The 16,979-nt window shown below is 48.2% G+C and overlaps 2 protein-coding genes across 2 annotated transcripts in view; one reads left to right on the top strand and one right to left on the bottom strand.

Annotated features, from left to right (window-relative positions):
• Positions 1-5,123: 5,123 nt before the first annotated feature.
• On the top strand, positions 5,124-7,920 carry LOC142501502 (myeloblastin-like). The gene is made up of 5 exons (XM_075611477.1): positions 5,124-5,257; positions 5,616-5,769; positions 6,115-6,256; positions 6,414-6,647; positions 6,992-7,920. Exons 1-5 carry the CDS (start codon positions 5,191-5,193, stop codon positions 7,139-7,141), a joined length of 747 nt encoding a protein of 248 aa, XP_075467592.1. The 5' UTR covers positions 5,124-5,190; the 3' UTR covers positions 7,142-7,920.
• Positions 7,921-16,979, bottom strand: part of LOC142501500 (serine protease ami-like) — a 26,049-nt gene continuing 16,990 nt past the window's right edge. Inside the window, exon 5 of the mRNA XM_075611474.1 lies at positions 7,921-8,237. Coding sequence (XP_075467589.1) covers positions 8,049-8,237 — 189 coding nt within the window. The 3' untranslated portion in view covers positions 7,921-8,048. The remainder of the gene's footprint in view (positions 8,238-16,979) is intronic.

Genomic DNA, 16,979 nt, shown 5'->3' with positions numbered 1-16,979 from the left:
GTGGATGAAAAGATGTTAGTTACAATACCAGATAACAACTCAGATGAACGAGGAGTAAATTAAGCCCTCGTTCATTCTATGGGGTGCTAATGTACCCAAGATATGAATCCATCTGCATTCATGTTGTAATAATTTGCAGTCCCAATTGCCTCTACGTGGGCCCCATGGGACATGTTCTATCCCTGTGAATCTTAGGACCCCAGCAGCTCCTTTATGTGTATCATTCACATGCCTCAAACGTAGAAACTGGCCTGCAGCTATACTATTAATCATATAATTTGGATGGTGACTACTAGCCAGAAGTAGACAGTTTGTGGAGGTGGGTTTACGAAAAATTGTACTCTCTAGCCTACCATCCTCATTCTTAATGATTGTCAGGTCCAGAAAGTCAATACTTTTCAGATTAAATTGGTAAGTAAGGTTTGGGTTCAGTTCATTAGTATTCAATGTATTGATGAAATGATGTAACAGAGTCTCTGTACCATTCCAGAAAAGCATAACGTCATCTATGTACCTCACTAGAGCAGGATATGCTCTGTAAACACCTAATTATCCTCCATGAACCCCACTGTATCCTCCCACCATCCCAAGTAGAGATTTGCATAGGTGGGAGCGCAAGTGGTGCCCATGGCGGTGCCTTGCAGTTGATATATTTTGTTATCAAACAAGAAGACATTTTTAGTGAGGATGAAATCCAATAATTGAATGACGAATGCATTGTGAAGGATGGAATTTCCGTCATGAGCCCTGAGGAAATGTGAGACAGCCTGTAGTCCTATCTCATGTAAAATACTTGTGTAAAGGCTCTCAATGTCAATGCCGACTAAAAGTGTATGCTGTTCAACAGTGATACCTTCTATTTTAGACAAGACATCTTTTGTGTCCTTCAAGTGAGAAGGGAGGGAACTGACAAAGGGTCTCAGAAACCCTTTGGTGGTACCTGGTGGTAGGATCACTGGATAAGACCTTATAACACCTTAAGTCTGAGAGAAGTCGCAAGCCCTCTTTTACATATGCTTCTTTGTTTAGCATAACTACATTGCCCCCTTATCAGAGGGCTTAATGCCGATAGACTCTTCATTTGCCAGATCCATCAGAGCAGTGTGCTCAATAGGGCTTGGATTATATTTGCCCTCTTTACCAGTAAATTACATAATGTCGTTTGTTACCAATTTGGTAAAAACTGGGGAATCATTTTATTCCAATTTTATATTCACTGTTACATACTTTCACATTGTGTTTCGGCGTTGTTATGGATTATTATTAAAAAATTATTATTTTTGCTTATAACAGCTCAGACGTCCTACCACCATTGTTTACTTTGAGTACGTGGTTGAGTGGTACATTTCAGTTCTCTCTGTGGATACTTTATCCTTTATTATCCTATTACTTATGTACCATGAGTGCATGTTAAGGGGACTATTGTGACCTCGGTCACTTTCTTTGGTGTTTCTACAAATGTTCTTATTATACAGAAAAGAATTATGGGTTAGTATGAAATGCAGCAGGTCTATTATGAGTTTGTTGTGATTCTGGAAGTGAAGACTTCTTGTCGTAAGAAAATACGTAAATGCGTGATCCCGGCCGTGGGTATTATGGAAATGTAGAGTGCCTCTACATTAAGGCTAACCAGGATAACTTCCTTCGTCTATGATCACATCATTGAGTCTGTTGAGGACATCTTTTGTGTCATGCAAGTATGAAAGTTATACCTCTGCACTTGCCTCCTACCTTTGGTTTCAGAAGTCAAAAAGAGAGGTGGCTTTGACTTTCTAAGGGGCCCCAGAAACCATCCGGGAATATTTTCATACTTTTGTTTGTACTACAGTCCTTGCTTACAGTTCCTGCAACAGCTTGAGCAACCGAAGCCAAAAGCAAGAACAAAGTGCAGACGTGACCATAATCAAAGGGCAAGACATCCCGGCAGAAAAGCTACACTGCACTGGAGAAAGCCACAACTCCACAGTCTGATTGGGGGGACTGCGACAGATGGTGACCCATCTTTGGCTCTGTGACCAAAGTCTACCCCACCATGTGTGCAAAATGGTCACGCAGAGAAATAAAAAGTCTACAGAGACGCCAGTGATAGGTACGAACTCTGCAACTGAACTCTGCCCACTGGTAAGACTACAAGCTAGGGTTCTAGCATATATGGAGAAAATCGCTGCAATAGTGCCACCTGTGGTTGGGGGGAAAAATACACCTGATACAGCCAAAACAGAGGGCAAAATGTGGCGGTCTTCCGGAAACAGTTTCACAGTTTCGGTACAGAGCGGGAGGTCTTTCGGGAAGAGGTTCATACTCTCAGTACAGAGCTGTATGTCTCTCACCAGGAAGCCAGCGATCTCAGGACAGACTTGGTCATCTTCCAGAATGATGCTTTGAATCTCCACATAGAGCTGGAAGGCTCACACCAGGAGATCACCAGTCTCCACGCAGAACTGGAAATCTCTAAAAAGGAATTTCACAGTCTCGCAGCGGAGCTGAAAGTCTCTCAAAAAGATGTCCGCAGTCTTAGATGGACAATATAAATTCAGTCCAGTTACTGTACACACAGGGCCCAAACCAGTTTTCTCCTGATGAATATAGCTGCTACAAAGATTCAGTCTTTGGCTAGATTAAGACAGAATGGGGTTAGTGATCACGCCCCTAAAGATGCAAGCATAGTTACCCACTCGTCTTTGCAACAGGAAAAAGAATAAGACTATAGGCTGGCGAACAACAAAAAGGCTGATGTACTGTAATTCAGGAATCCTAAACAAGCCACAAATTACCCCTCTACGGATAAGGGGCTGGTACTTTCTGCGGGTAAGCCCGTGAGGGATAAGGAAGCTGTAGGCCGAGGTCCCCCGGTATGGAAGGAGCTTCTAGATGCAGTAGAGATAACCCACCAGACATCACTTGGGATTTACCTACACATTGAAGAATCAGTCAGCTTAGTAAAAGTAATGTCAAGACGATAAGTCCACTGACTACCAAACATAGATGCCACGGGGGTCAATCAGAGTGGATAAAATCTCCGCCCAGGTTGAACGACCTGGACCAAACACAGGTGATCACCCTTGTCTCAGGGAAGAAACAAATTATACAAAGCAGGGGAGAACTCGTTGCCAAGCGAGTAAAAAAGACTTGGTAAATTGGAAAAAGGAGCTTGAACCTCGAGTCATCTACAGAGTTGATGAATCTAAGCACATCATCAAAAGACTGTCCTTGGAAAAAGCAAAGGAGCCTTGGTCAAGTTGGACCGTAGTTGGCTCGGTTCATATTTTGTTTTTTGCACACCTTCCTCCCCCTAAGTTGGGTTCCCCTCCCTCTCCCATGCCCACCCTAAACACAAAGAACCCCAAGAAGTGGTGGCAGCTCCCCCTCGGATCGTAGATCTTCCCATGCGGTCCTAGATCTCGTCTATTTTAGGTAAGCATTAGTTCAAAAAGCAGCAATTTTTGTTAAAGGAATTTAAATGGGTTGAGGTTTTGGACTTGGTATTTGTTTTGGAGCTCTTGGAAGGACAGTATTTCCTCTTTCTTCAGCAAGTCTGCTACCCTTCTAATGTTGGAGTCTCGGAATTGTTGGAATTGTCTCTGAGAACACCCAGGCGGGAATTCTGGGTTGTCAAAAATGGGGGTAAGTTGAGAGGGGGTGGTAGACAGAGCGTATTTCCCTTTATTTCTAAACCAAATGCTCCAAGTGCACCTCATTGCACCCAGGTCGTACCTCCTAGACCCTTTCTCCCTGTCTTTCCGGACCCACAGGATCGCTGACAGGGGTAGCTGGGACGCATAGTGCGATTCTATCCCTAACCAACATGCCGATGCCGGGTTGTTGTTCCAGGTCACTGCATGACGTAACTGGGCCGCCTGATAATATTTAATCACATCCGGTACCCCCAATCCTCCACCCTCTCTGGGGGATAATAAAACTGCTCTTGGGACTCTTGGCTTTCGATTATTCCATATGAAATTGAATATCTGAGCTTGGACATTTTTAAGCTCGGGTGTGGGGATGGCTATGGGGAGGGTTTGGAAATAATATAGGAGTGTAGGAAGGATAGTCATTTTGGTTGAGATTATCCTACCGAACCAGGATATGTGGAGTTTATCCCAGGTTTCTAGATCCTTTTTAATTTGGTTAAATAACGGGGGGGGGGGGTAATTAGCCTGGTAGAGCGAGTTATAAGAATTTGTTATTTTGATTCCAAGATATTTGATATGGGAGGTATTCCATCTGAATTTATAGTTGGTTTGGAGTAACTTCCACGTCGGCTCTATTAGGGAGATATTTAGGGCTTCAGATTTGTCTGTGTTCATTTTGTAATCTGACACTCGGCCAAATTGGTCCAAGAGTTCTTGGAGGTTGGGAATGGAGGTATGGGGGTCCGTGATGGTCAGAATTACATCATCCGCGAATAGCAGGATTTTATGTTTGGTTTCAGCGATTTTAATACCTTGAATTTTTGGGTCGTCTCTAATTTTGGCTGCTAGAGGTTCTATCGAGATTGCAAATAGTAGAGGTGAAAGGGGGCAGCCCTGTCTAGTGCCATTTTTAATCTGGATTGGATTCGTTAGCCCCCCCGGGGAGTTTTATATATGCTGTGGGGTTTTGATAGAGGACTCTAACGCCTTCCAGAAATGGGCCACTGAAACCGAATTTTGACATTGTTTGGTCTAGGAAGGACCACTTGATTCTATCGAATGCTTTTTCAGCATCGAGACTGAGAATCATTGCTTGGGTTTTGTGAAGGTGCACGTGGTCAATAATATCTATAATTTTCCGGGTGTTGTCGGATGCCTGCCTCTCCGACACAAAACCCACCTGGTCGATGTGAATTAGTCTGGGGAGGATTGGGTTTAATCTGTTAGCTAAAATCTTGCTGTAGATTTTGAGGTCTGTGTTAAGTAGGGAGATTGGTCCCCCACACTGTTTAATCAAACTTCACATGGACATGTTTGGGATACTTCATTGAGATTAAGCAGAAAATTATTTCGAAAAAATTTGGGTCTTTACATTTTGTTTTGCCTTTTTTGTTACAACACTCGAGCCCCAGAATCTGATCTGGATTTTCAAATACTGTTGCAGTTCTCTCATTGTGGGTTAGGAAATGTCAGCAGATATGAGCGGTTAGTTGTGTAACTACATCGGTTGTAGTGCAGGTATAAAGTCTGTGGGAGCCGGGCCCTGGGAGACAGAGCCATGGATAGGATGAGGTCCCTCCTGCTGACTACGGTGGTACTTCTGTGGGCATGCAGCGTGCACGGGGGTGAGTGTTTGCACAGATCTGTGTGTATAAGTGTGCATATGGCTCAGTGTGTGTATATGAGGTGTCTGTATAAATATGCAACGAGCCGTGTATGTGTGATTTGCATAAATCAGTACTGTATGTGTATGAGTGTGCAAAGCTCAGTCCATAAATAGGAAGTGTTCAGAGACACTATACCTGTGCATAGACGTTTACGATCTTATATTGGTGCCTGATGCCCAAGGTCACAAGGCGCTGACACTGGGATATGAACCAGACTCCCCTGCTTTCAGTCTGGACCTTTTAACCCTTAATAAGTGTGCTTAGAGGTGTGTGAGGAAGCCTGTGTAGGAGGTAGTAACATCGTCTCTCCCTGCAGGCTCCCTGCGCTCCTGGATAGTGGGGGGCAGAGAGGCAGCCCCCAATTCTCACCCATACATTGCCTCACTGCAGTTCAGACGTCAGCACTTCTGTGGGGGGTCCCTGATTGCCCCCCAGTTCCTGATGACAGCAGCTCACTGCCTGACAGATATGTGAGTACCTGGGAATTTGATACTGACAGTGAGCAGTTAACAGCCAACTCGGTCTGGGGGAGAAGTAGTTATACACTGTGACTTGTGTAGAAATGCGTGACATCACAAGGTGTGTGAATTGGTGACATCACAAAGAGTTCTGATGTCACAAGGTGTGTGTTTTACGTGGCTTATTTCCATGTCTGTGCATTCCAGAGCTGTCTGTGCACTCACACGTATGTGTGTACATGTCCGACTCTTGTGTCTGTGTCCCCATCAGTGAATCTCTCCCCCTTGTTGTCCCCTCCCATGTGTCTGTAACCCTCTCAGTATCCTGCTTCTCCCTGACACTCCTCTGCCCCCCAGAAACCCCTCTCTTGTGTCGGTGGTTTTGGGGGCTCACTCTCTCCGCACCAATGAGCGTTCCAAACAAACCTTCAGCATCTCGCAGGTCTTCGAGAATGGTTTCAATCCCCAGAGTCTGCAAAACGACATCCTCGTTCTGAAGGTAAGACCCCCGAACTGTGCGAGAGAGCTGTGCTGCCGGGCAGTGACCTGTCAATTATTGTGCCACTTACGAGCTAGCTCTGCTGCTGAGTGAACTGTCGTGCAGTGAGGAAGGCTAATGTGAGTCTCAATGGATGTGCCTTTTTCACTCTTCCCAGCTGGACCGTGCAGTGACTTTGAACGCTAACGTGCGGCTGGTGCGCCTGCCCCGTGCCAATGAGACCGTCCCCGCGGGCACCGCGTGTGTGACTGCTGGCTGGGGGAGGCTGAGCTCTCAGGGACGTGTCCCCGACCGACTGCAGGAGCTTAACGTGACTGTGACGGGAATGGATTTGTGCCGTCCCAACAACATCTGCACTGGGGTCTTCATGCGCCAGGCGGGCATCTGCTTTGTGAGTCATGGGGGGTGACCAGAAAGATGACCTGGGGCACCACAGGAAATAGACTAGGGGCAGCGCAGTGATGTGTGTGTGTTCAGTACAGGAATAGTAGTGAGGGCTGCAGGGTAGGATGGAGGTGAAGTGACGTGTGTGTTCTGTACAGGAGTAGTAGTGAGGACTGCAGGGTAGGATGGAGGTGCAGTGACGTGTGTGTTCTGTACAGGAGTAGTAGTGAGGGCTGCAGGGTAGGATGGAGGTGCAGTGACGTGTGTGTTCTGTACAGGAGTAGCAGTGAGGGCTGCGGGGCAGGATGTGTAATATCACTGTTAACCTCCCTTCTCTCTCTCCCCATGCAGGGTGACTCTGGGGGTCCTCTCGTGTGTGACGGGGTCATTCAGGGCATCTCCTCCTTCATTACTGGAACCTGCGGCAACGGTGTGGCCCCCGATTTCTTCACACGTGTGGCTCTCTTCCGCAATTTCATCGATAACGCGCTCAACAGCTAACACTCTGGAGCCCGGATCCCGCACGCACTCGCTGTCCCCACACTCATCCCTCTCTGCGACACCCAGTATCTTGTTGCCCCTGCCATTCATTCGCTGTTCCCCTACACCCACTGCAACACCCAGTCACTCCATGCTGCCCCACTCACTAGTGCAAAAGAAAAGACATTTTAAAGATGGCTGCATCTGCAGAGGATCGCTGCATTTCCTGCCCTCCTTGCTGGCAGTAAAGGTCTGACCCTCTCTCATGTCTGCGAGGAGCTGCGCAAGGGGTTAATATGTCAGGAAATCCCCCCCCCCCCCCCCCCTCTATCCCATGTCATCCCGCTGTGTCAATCAGTAGGAAGTTGGAGGGGGACAAACCTACTGCACCCCACCCTACTGATAAGAGGCCAGATGCTTTTTACCCCTTCAGTGCCGGTAGGGCCCGCAATGCCTGGTTCTATACCGCTGTGCGTGTTGTTATATCGCACTGCGATGCATTGCAGCGCCCTCTGGTATTGCAGAGCTAAACCCTTCCAGATCCGGGGCAGGCAAACAGAGTATTAAGATCTCTGCAATGTATTTATGGATATTTTTCCTATTAACCCCTTTGCTTCCTCTCACTCTGAAATCCTACCAATGCTTTACAACTCCAGACAAATAGCAACATTAGAAAACACTTGCTGGGCTCATAAAAGATGGACGAAATATGATTCCCACTGAGCTGCTTCAGAACCTGGACTCGCAGCAGACTGGAGTTTGTGCTTTGATATATTAAAAGTTACAAACAGTAAAGGTGATACATGGCTGATTGTTTTCTTTACTTATAACTCCTGTACATGTTTCTAAGTCGTGCTGTGGGCCCGGCCCCGCCCGCACGTTACCCCTCACATATGCACGAATAACTGCAGCCATGTCACAGATACCCTCAGGCTGGCACAGTGGGGGCGGCCGTACTGTGCTGGGTGGCATTGTGCATGGTGACCTCTATCCAGGATGCATAGGGGGATATGCGGGTGTAGATGCCCGGGCGCTTGGCGTTGCCACACTTGCGGTACCCGCCGGACACGATGCCCACGGCGACCCCGTCACACACTAGCGGTCCCCCGGAGTCTCCCTGCCGGAGAAGGACAATTGTGAACCGGCGACATTTACCTGAGACTGGACTCGAACCGTGTTTTCCCAGCCCCAGAGAGCAGACGCCCCCTGCTGGTCACTAGCACCCCCAGCCCCTCCTGTCTCCCTCTGCACCAGTGATTCCCAACCAGGGTTCTGTGGAACCCTGGGGCTCCATGAAGCAGTCTCAGGGGTTCCTCCTACGGACCACAGACCCCCCCCCCCCTGGGGTTGAGTTTTTTGGTATGTATTTTGTAGGGTTGATTGAGAGAGAGTGGGGTAATTGACGGAAGGTAGGGGTGAGTGAGAGAAGAGAGGGGCTCGGGAGTGAGGAAAAGAGGGAGTAAGAGTGAGATGCAAGGGATAAATACATGCAAGGCGGGAGGGGGGAGAGTTAATGAGACGGATGGGAGAGAAATACATGGGTAGAGGGTGGGAAATAGAGGTGGCTCGTGAGGTGTGAAATTTTGTGACTGACCCCTGTCGAGCCTAATATGTGTCAGCCAGATAGGGGTTCCCCGAGATTTTTCGTTATACTTCAAGAAACAAAAAAGGTTGGAAATCACTGCTCTGCGCAGTGAGCAGCACAGCAACTTCATTGTCATAAATGCTGCTCGGGAATTTGTAGGTTTGACTCTTTATAAAATGGGAGATATCAATATTCTGTATTTTTTCCCTAAAAAAAGAAAACAGTGTAGCCAGGTCCCCCCTGCCTGCCAAGCCCCCTCCCCCTCTCACCTTCCTGGCGATCGCGGGTGCCGCCGAGCCCAATGGCGGTCCCGTCGGCCGATCGGAAGAGTGGGGGCGGTCGGATCCTGCTCGGGGGTTGCCGGGGACGCGTGCGGCCGGTTGCCAGGGCTGCGATCGCGTTGTTAGGGCTCCCGGCGCTCCCGAAGCAGGGCGGCGAGGGCGTCGCCATCTTCTATTGTTGGTGCATGCGCAATGAAGATCTCGGTGCGGTGGCCAGCAGGGAAGTTCGCACATGCGCAGGAGACGCGCGCGAACGAGGGCCAATCAGGAGAGGGCTCACAGAAGGGACTACATCTCCCATGAGCCTCAGGAGTGCCCCATGTGACCCCAGGGAGCCAATAGGGCTACAGCATCTCCCTGCAGAGGAAACTAGATACTTTTCGCGGGGTTTGGAGCACGTTAGTCAGTCGGCATCAGGAGCAGCCAGGGGAAGGAGGTAGGGTGCAGGAGTCAGTGACTCCCTGCACTAAGCCAGCAGCCCCCTAGGCCCCAGATAGCCCTGAGTCACCAATAGTATTGAGTGTTGTAGGGACAAGCCCCAGGTTAGGGACCCTGCCCCTTACTACACAGAGTCAGTTAGGGACACAGCGGACGCTGCGCGTCCATCCAGAGGTTTGGGCTCAGACCTCCGCTGCCGCAGCCTTCCGAGTGGGATCGCCCAGGACGGTAGTTCCTGGATTCGTCAGCCTTCGGATCCTTTGTGAAGCTCCTTGGCAGGCCCGGGCACTGGAGTGCTCGGCAGGTAACCATCAACAAGTGCACCAACGATCCTATATATATTATATTCATACGGGACTAGTGACTGCGCAGTCACACATATCATCTCCCTTTAAGGGTGCGGGACATATTGTGTGGGGTTACTGGACACGGGGTGGGATCATCCGGTGTAGATGGGAGCGTCCTGCGAGACGCAGTAGTTAGTGTCTCCTCTAGAGAGGGACACCTGTTGATTTATGAATAAGTATATGCTATACAGTAAAGTCATTGGTTATTTTACATGCGGTGTGTGGAGTGATATATATATATTTGTCCTGGAGGAATGTGAGGAACCACTCCTCCTCTGGCAGGAGCCGTCGCAGGTGGAGGCGTTGCACCACGAGATTGTGTTATATGTATGTACCCCAGGATCCCCGAGCGGAGGCTTAGGCTCCTGAGAGCCACACAGGTATACACAGCAGGTAGTAGCGTCTGTATTCACAGGGAATACCCGTTACAACAGTTTTTAGGGGCTGCTCTTAGGCTGATGCTTAAATGGCTGTCCAATACACCTGCAGTGCATCTTGTAACTGTTCATTGCAAGGGAGGACTGCAGACTATTACTTTGTTACCAGCTCACTGAGCTGTTAATGTCTAGTCTGCTCCTGGCAGTGAAGGAGTTACACATGATAACCCACCCATGCCCGCACACAGCCAGGGTGCCACCTTCAACTGAAGGCCAACCCAGAGATTTTTTCTTTCTTTAAATACAGCACTTACCTCCAGCAGCGTCTCCCAGCATCCTCTGGCCTCCTGCCGGTATCTCCCCCCTGCAAGCCCCTTCAATATGGCTGTGCGGCCATGACAACGGGGCGCTAGATGACGTCACGTCACGCGGCGTCAAGTTGCCATGACAATGGGGCGCCGCATGACGTTGTGTTGTCATGTAGCGTCTCGTTAATAATAATCAAATAATAATCAACAAAAACAAGTTAATGCATAATAAAAAATATACATAATATATATAATAACGACGCACTATATGTTTGTTCTTCCATTTCAGCACATTTTCTGCGTCATAGTGCGTTGTTATTATATATATATTATATATTTTTTTATTGAAGTGAAACTTCTTTAGTGGCACCTATTCTGATGGAGTAAAACGGGAGTTGGGGGCGAAATGTGAAACGGAAGTGACGTGACGACGTGACGACTCCCCCCCCCCCCGCGTCTACTGTGACATGCGGCCGCCGGCGCCACTCCTAACAGCCGCCGCTCCCCCCCCCCACACCCGCTGTGACATGCGCCACCGGCGCCGCTCCTAACGGCTGCCGTTACCCCCATACGTCGTCAGCTGCCATGGGTATAGCAAGATGGCTGCTGCAGAGCTTCCGGTGCTAGAGTGAAAGGTGTAGCAAGAAGGCAGGCGCGGGGATTTTTAATCAGACTCAGTGAGCCGCTGCTCAGCCTCTCTTCTCCCTCCGCTTCCCTGTGTCCCGCTGACTGGGCGCCGCCGGGGCCGGAGGAGAGGAGCCCAGGGATCATGGAGGGTAACCGGGAGGAAGCAGAGCGGTGTGTCGCTGACATGCCGAATTGCCGATGGACAGGAAGGGAGGAGGGAGGAGGGAGCGAGGGGGAAGGAGGGAGTGATGAGATCGGACCTGGCAACGATGTCCACATTAAAGGATATCAAAGGAAGAATAGGCTGGGGAGAGGGACATCACATTGAAAACATCACAGTCCTAGTGATTCTGTGTGTGTGCAGCGAGTAGCAGGACAGGGCAGAAGTGGGTGTGCATTTCCTGCCCTGGCAGCCAGCCGTTCAGTGCCTGTGTGTGTGTATGAATAACGTACAGTCAGTGTGAAATGCTGCTGATGCTGCTTCTGATGGTGAGATATAGCTGCATGCAGCTCCTGGTGTCCTGTGCTCTCTGCTAATATGCACTAAAGGAACCATCCAGACTGGCATGAGCCTTCAGCAGAAATCTCAGTGCTAGTAAATACTCAGGGTTAAGGAAATAGCAAGGTATCTGTATGACAAATCTCAACTGTCAACCCAAATGAAATATAACATTCTTCTGTGTACTGGAAATATCTGATGTATACAAAGTCAGCAATATATCAGATTGTAAAATGCAGTGATCACAGTAGTAATACAACCTCAGTGGTGCTGTGCTTGACTGCAGGAGAGAGCACAGTTATTTCAGCAAAGGACACTATAATAATGGTACTAATTATACAAACATGGTGTATTCATGCAGAATATAAAGGGTGAGACTAAAAACACATCTCAGTCACCCGCACACTCACAGTCACCCGCACACTCACAGTCACGCACACTCACACGCACACTCAGTCACAGTCACAGTCACACGCACACGCAGTCCCACACTCAGTCACCCGCACACTCACAGTCACACGCACACTCACAGTCACCTGCACACGCACACTCAGTCAGTCACACGCACACGCACACTCACAGTTACACGCAGTCACAGTCACACTCAGTCACACGCAGTCACACGCACACACGAGGAATTCACACTTAGTGCAAATAGCTAATACAGGGGATGTGTGCCGAGCACGAGCATTCTAAGTCAAATTTATTTGCGTTTTGTCAATGAAATTGTATTTTGATTTTTAATTAAAACATCACCAACACAAATACAATTTCTGTGACAAAAGTCAAAGAAGTTTCACTTACTATGCGCGTGCACAGCACACAGTTTTTTTTATGCATCCACTTTCCCCCCTCCTCATCCACTGCCCCCCCTCCACATCCACTACACTCCCTCCGCATCCTCTGCCCCCCCTCCGCATCCACTGCCCCCCTCTGCATCCACTACACTCCCTCCGCATCCACTTCCCCCCTCTACATTCACTGCCCCACTATGCATCCACTGCCCCCTCCACATCCACTGCCCCCCTCTGCATCCACTACACTCCCTCCGCATCCACTTTCCCCCTCTACATTCACTGCCCCACTATATTCACTGCCCCACTATGCATCCACTGCCCCCTCCACATCCACTACACTCCCTCCACATCCACTGCCCCTCCGCATCCACTGGCCCCCCTCCGCATCCACTGCCCCCGTCTGCATCCACTACACTCCCTCCGCATCCACTTCCCCCCTCTACATTCACTGCCCCACTATGCATCCACTGCACCCTCCACATCCACTGACCCCCTCCGCATCCACTACACTCCCTCCACATCCACTGCCCCCCCTATGCATCCACTGGCCCCCCTCCGCATCCACTGCCCCCCTCCGCATCCACTGTCCCCCCTCCGCATCCACTGTCCCATCTGCATCCACTGCCCTCCCTCCGCATCCACTTCCCTCCCTTTGCATCCATTGCCCCCCCCCTCCGCAGTGAATTGCCGGAAGTGTAAACGATATAATATAATAGCTTTAATTACACTATATATAACGCCTCAGTGGTGCCCAAATCGTCAGGATTTAAGCCTTCTTCCCTGAAGTGGCATATCGCCACGAAACGCGTTGAATTTTCCTGTACTAAATTGAATCACTAAGGCTTAAATCCGGACGATTTGGGCACCACTGAGGCGTTATATATATATATAGTGTAATTGAAGCTATTATATCGTTTACACTTCCGGCAATTCGATCGTCATTGTTTGGCGTGTCGGCGGTGAAACCAGTGACCTGCTGCCCATGCGCATTGTGCAGAGTGTCCTCAGTTGGTGGTTGGAGTATACCGTTGCCAAGCACGTCGATCCCTGTGACGTCATCTCCTAAGGCCCGTTCTGAAGGCTGCTGTTTTCTAGCGGCACGGCTGCTGAATAGGAGAAAGGAGGGGGATCCGTGCCTGCATATCTATGGACTGTGTACCCACACTGAAAGAGATCATTACCACTACAAGGAGGGACTGAGTTCGAAGGGACTTACCTTCACGAAGACTGAGAGGTCACCCACCTACCTGAGGTGCATCCCATGGTTCCAGAAGTCAGAGACTGCTACACTGGGGGCGTGGAGTGAGCAATCCTACCGAGTCCTGTGACAGCGACTGGTAACCCGTGCCTTGATACACGGAATGCTTGTTTTTAACTCTTTGATGTACGCAGATATATTACCCTATAAATGTTTTGACACTGTTTTTACATACTTCACTATTGCGTTGTGCGCTGGTTTTTTTCTTGTTTTCTCTGTAATATAGGGGTGTTGAGCCACCCTGATACCAACAGCAGCAGACGCCAGCATTTGCACATAATACTTCACAAGGTTGTGTATGACATTCACTATGGTGATCACTTTCACAGTGGGTTATCAATCAGTATTGATTTAATTGGATGATTATTGGTTGCTCACGATACACGTTTTTTTCTGTTGCCTCTTACACCCCCGGCCTCAGTCCAGACCAGGTCAATTGAGCAGCTGAGTCCATGGATCCACAACGTGGTCCCACGTCGCGATCGGACGAATCCTCTTCTGCTCTAATCTGCAGGTGGTTACCTCTGGAGGGGTTTCTGCCTCCGGAGTGTGCAACAATAAAATATTCTCTGGTGATGTATGCCTGGATCTGGTCCCAGACCGCAGGCTATGCTTCACAGCGTGGCATAATAACTGTGCCCCTGACACTGCACAATACAGGGGAAGCGTCCCTGCCTATGGACTTTCCCTGCAGCAACCACAAGATGAGTCTGAGTGGGGCCTATCTGTGACCTAAAGGGGATAATCTGTCTCCTATAGTAATTGTTCCCGTCCACCCCCTAGAGGGCATGGACTTGTCCACTAAGGCTGACTCCCTGCTGGCGCTGAGCGCGCTCATGCTTGGAGAGCGCTATATATGTAAGTCCCCGCCGCAAGCGCCGCCCGCTCAGTGCTAGCGGGGACTTAGCCTAACAGTCCCATGGCTATGATAAGAGCCTCAGCGGAAGCTGAGGCATGTCCCGTAGAGGAAGTGGGTACTTCAGAGTACATCTTATTACAGACCTCTTCCATCGTAGCCTATTCTGGATCCAGGCTCACTTGTAGCATGTGAGAAGATCCATGTAGCTTAACTCTTCCACTTTCTAAAGCACACAAAGTCCTATTTTCTTCAACTTTATTGAGTGGGGTTAGCAGAAGTATAAAAGTACTTGAATGTAGATCATGATAGGAAAGGTCTCTTGTGAGGAGAATTTGCTTTTGTGAGATGAAGGTGCTTCTCTGAGGGGAAGGTAAAAAGGAATCCCTTTCTAAGGGAGCAGTGGAAGATGTGTCTGCTCACTTTGGCTGCTGTTCAAAAGAGAGAGCACACTTTCCTTCCAGACAGGAACAAGCCAAGGGGCATAAAATATACAGAGAAGGGCAGGGGGAGAGGGCTAAACCAATCTCAACTATGAGCATTGGGAGGTTGTCAGAGCAACTGACTGGTGGCATGTGGAAAAAGTAATATGTAACAACTATGTTGAAATTCACACAGGAGCACTGGATGCTTGGAACATGGAAAACATGCAACTTTCCCTGGAGAGAGCTGACAGTGTGAGAGCAGAAAAATATACAGAAAATATACCATCCTGTTCCAGGACATAGCCCCCTCGCTAGCTAAGGAATTTTTGGACCTGGTCTACAATAGTGTTTTATCAACATTGCGCGGGCCCGCAACAGATTTACATCCCACCGTAACACCCCACATCTCATGGTCCCTGCCCACAATGCTATCAGGCACCTTGGTAGGGTCAATATCTTCCTCACACATACACAATATATATGCAATCTTATTATTGCAGCACAAAATATTTCCCCGAATTTGGGCCTGTCCCCACGGGGGGCCTGCCCTGAGTACTCTATTGATACTCGCCTCCTCAGTTGTATCTGGGTCTGTTAGAATTAGCGCCTTATTACAGTCTGGGCCGTCCCGTGAACACCAATTGCTTAAAATGGCTGCACTCAAGATGCAGGTATATGTGCACGAACACTGTAACGTGGTCTTAAAGGCAAGTTCCCCTGAGAGTGGGAGATGCCATGGAGTGAGCTTTTAACCATTGAAATGTGGGAAGGGGTGAGCTTCAATTAGGTAGGAGGTTGCCACCCTCCAATCAGCTAAGACTAGCTGAACAAGAATTATAAAACATACAGAACACCTACAAGCTCATATTAAACCCCCAAAATACTCACAACATATATATAAGCATATAAGTTTCACAGAGGAGTGCTACTGAGCATGGCAATATATATATTTAAAACCAGAGACATAACATAAAACACAGACAAAGCTCAGTGCACATCCAGAAAAACTTATATACGGTACAGTGGCTAAATATACATGTATAAATAACTAATAAATAAAATGGTCTTTTAGTTTAACATTTTGGCCAAATTGTTGTAAGCCCTTGAGCCAACTGCACAGCTCAGCTCCACTCTCAGGGGAACTTGCCTGCTTACAGTGTGATTGTGACAAATCTATTGCAGAGTGCTTTTCCTGGTAATGTACAGGTTAATAAAAGCTTCAATCAGACTTAGAACTTTTGCAACTAATATTGACAGATTTACTATAAATCATTCTTCCTGGCAATGCACAGGTTATTAAGAATCTATATTAGTGTTAGGGACCCTTGAAACGTGGTCTGCCGTGCAGTTGGCTCAGGGGCTTACAACAATTTGGCCAAAATGTTAAACTAAAAGACCATTTTATTTATTAGTTATTTATACATGTATATTTAGGCACTGTACCGTATATAAGTTTTTCTGGATGTGCACTGAGCTTTGTCTGTGTTTCATGTTATGTCTCTGGTTTTAAAGTTGAGAAATAATCAGGTTAGTTCCCCAAGTTGTTGCCGGGTTCGGCGGCCATTTTAAGTTGCTCGTGTGGCTGTATCAGCGGAGGCCTCTTACTCCAGGGACACGGTTGCTAATAATTATAAAACTTTATACAGAGCAAACTATCCCAAACTACTAAAAACGCTGAGAGATGATACAAGAACTTGGTCCACATACAATGTCTCCTGGATCGGCAGGATATATTGTATTACAATGAATTTAGTTCCCCGTATCCTTTACCTATTATTACCAATACCAGTAGTATGGAAGGATATATTTTCTCTTCAATCTTTGATCTCCAAGTTTGCCTGGAGATACAAAAGGCTGAGAGTAGGGGGAAGGATTTTATAAAGACCAACATCTGCAGGGGGACTAGCCGTACCTTGCTTGTTATCTTATTACAAAGCGGCACAATGATCTCAAATGTCCCAGTGGCATGTTGACCTGAGCCTTAAAGGCTGGGTGGCATTCGAGAAAGAAGTATGTGCGCCAGTGGAGTTAAGACTATCAAGGAGCCGCTTTCCTCAATGA

This window comes from Ascaphus truei, chromosome 8, assembly GCF_040206685.1.
Source record: "Ascaphus truei isolate aAscTru1 chromosome 8, aAscTru1.hap1, whole genome shotgun sequence".
NCBI classification, from domain to species: Eukaryota; Metazoa; Chordata; class Amphibia; order Anura; family Ascaphidae; genus Ascaphus; species Ascaphus truei.
Note: the sequence above shows the minus strand (reverse complement) of the source record. Positions and strands in the feature narration are given on the sequence as shown.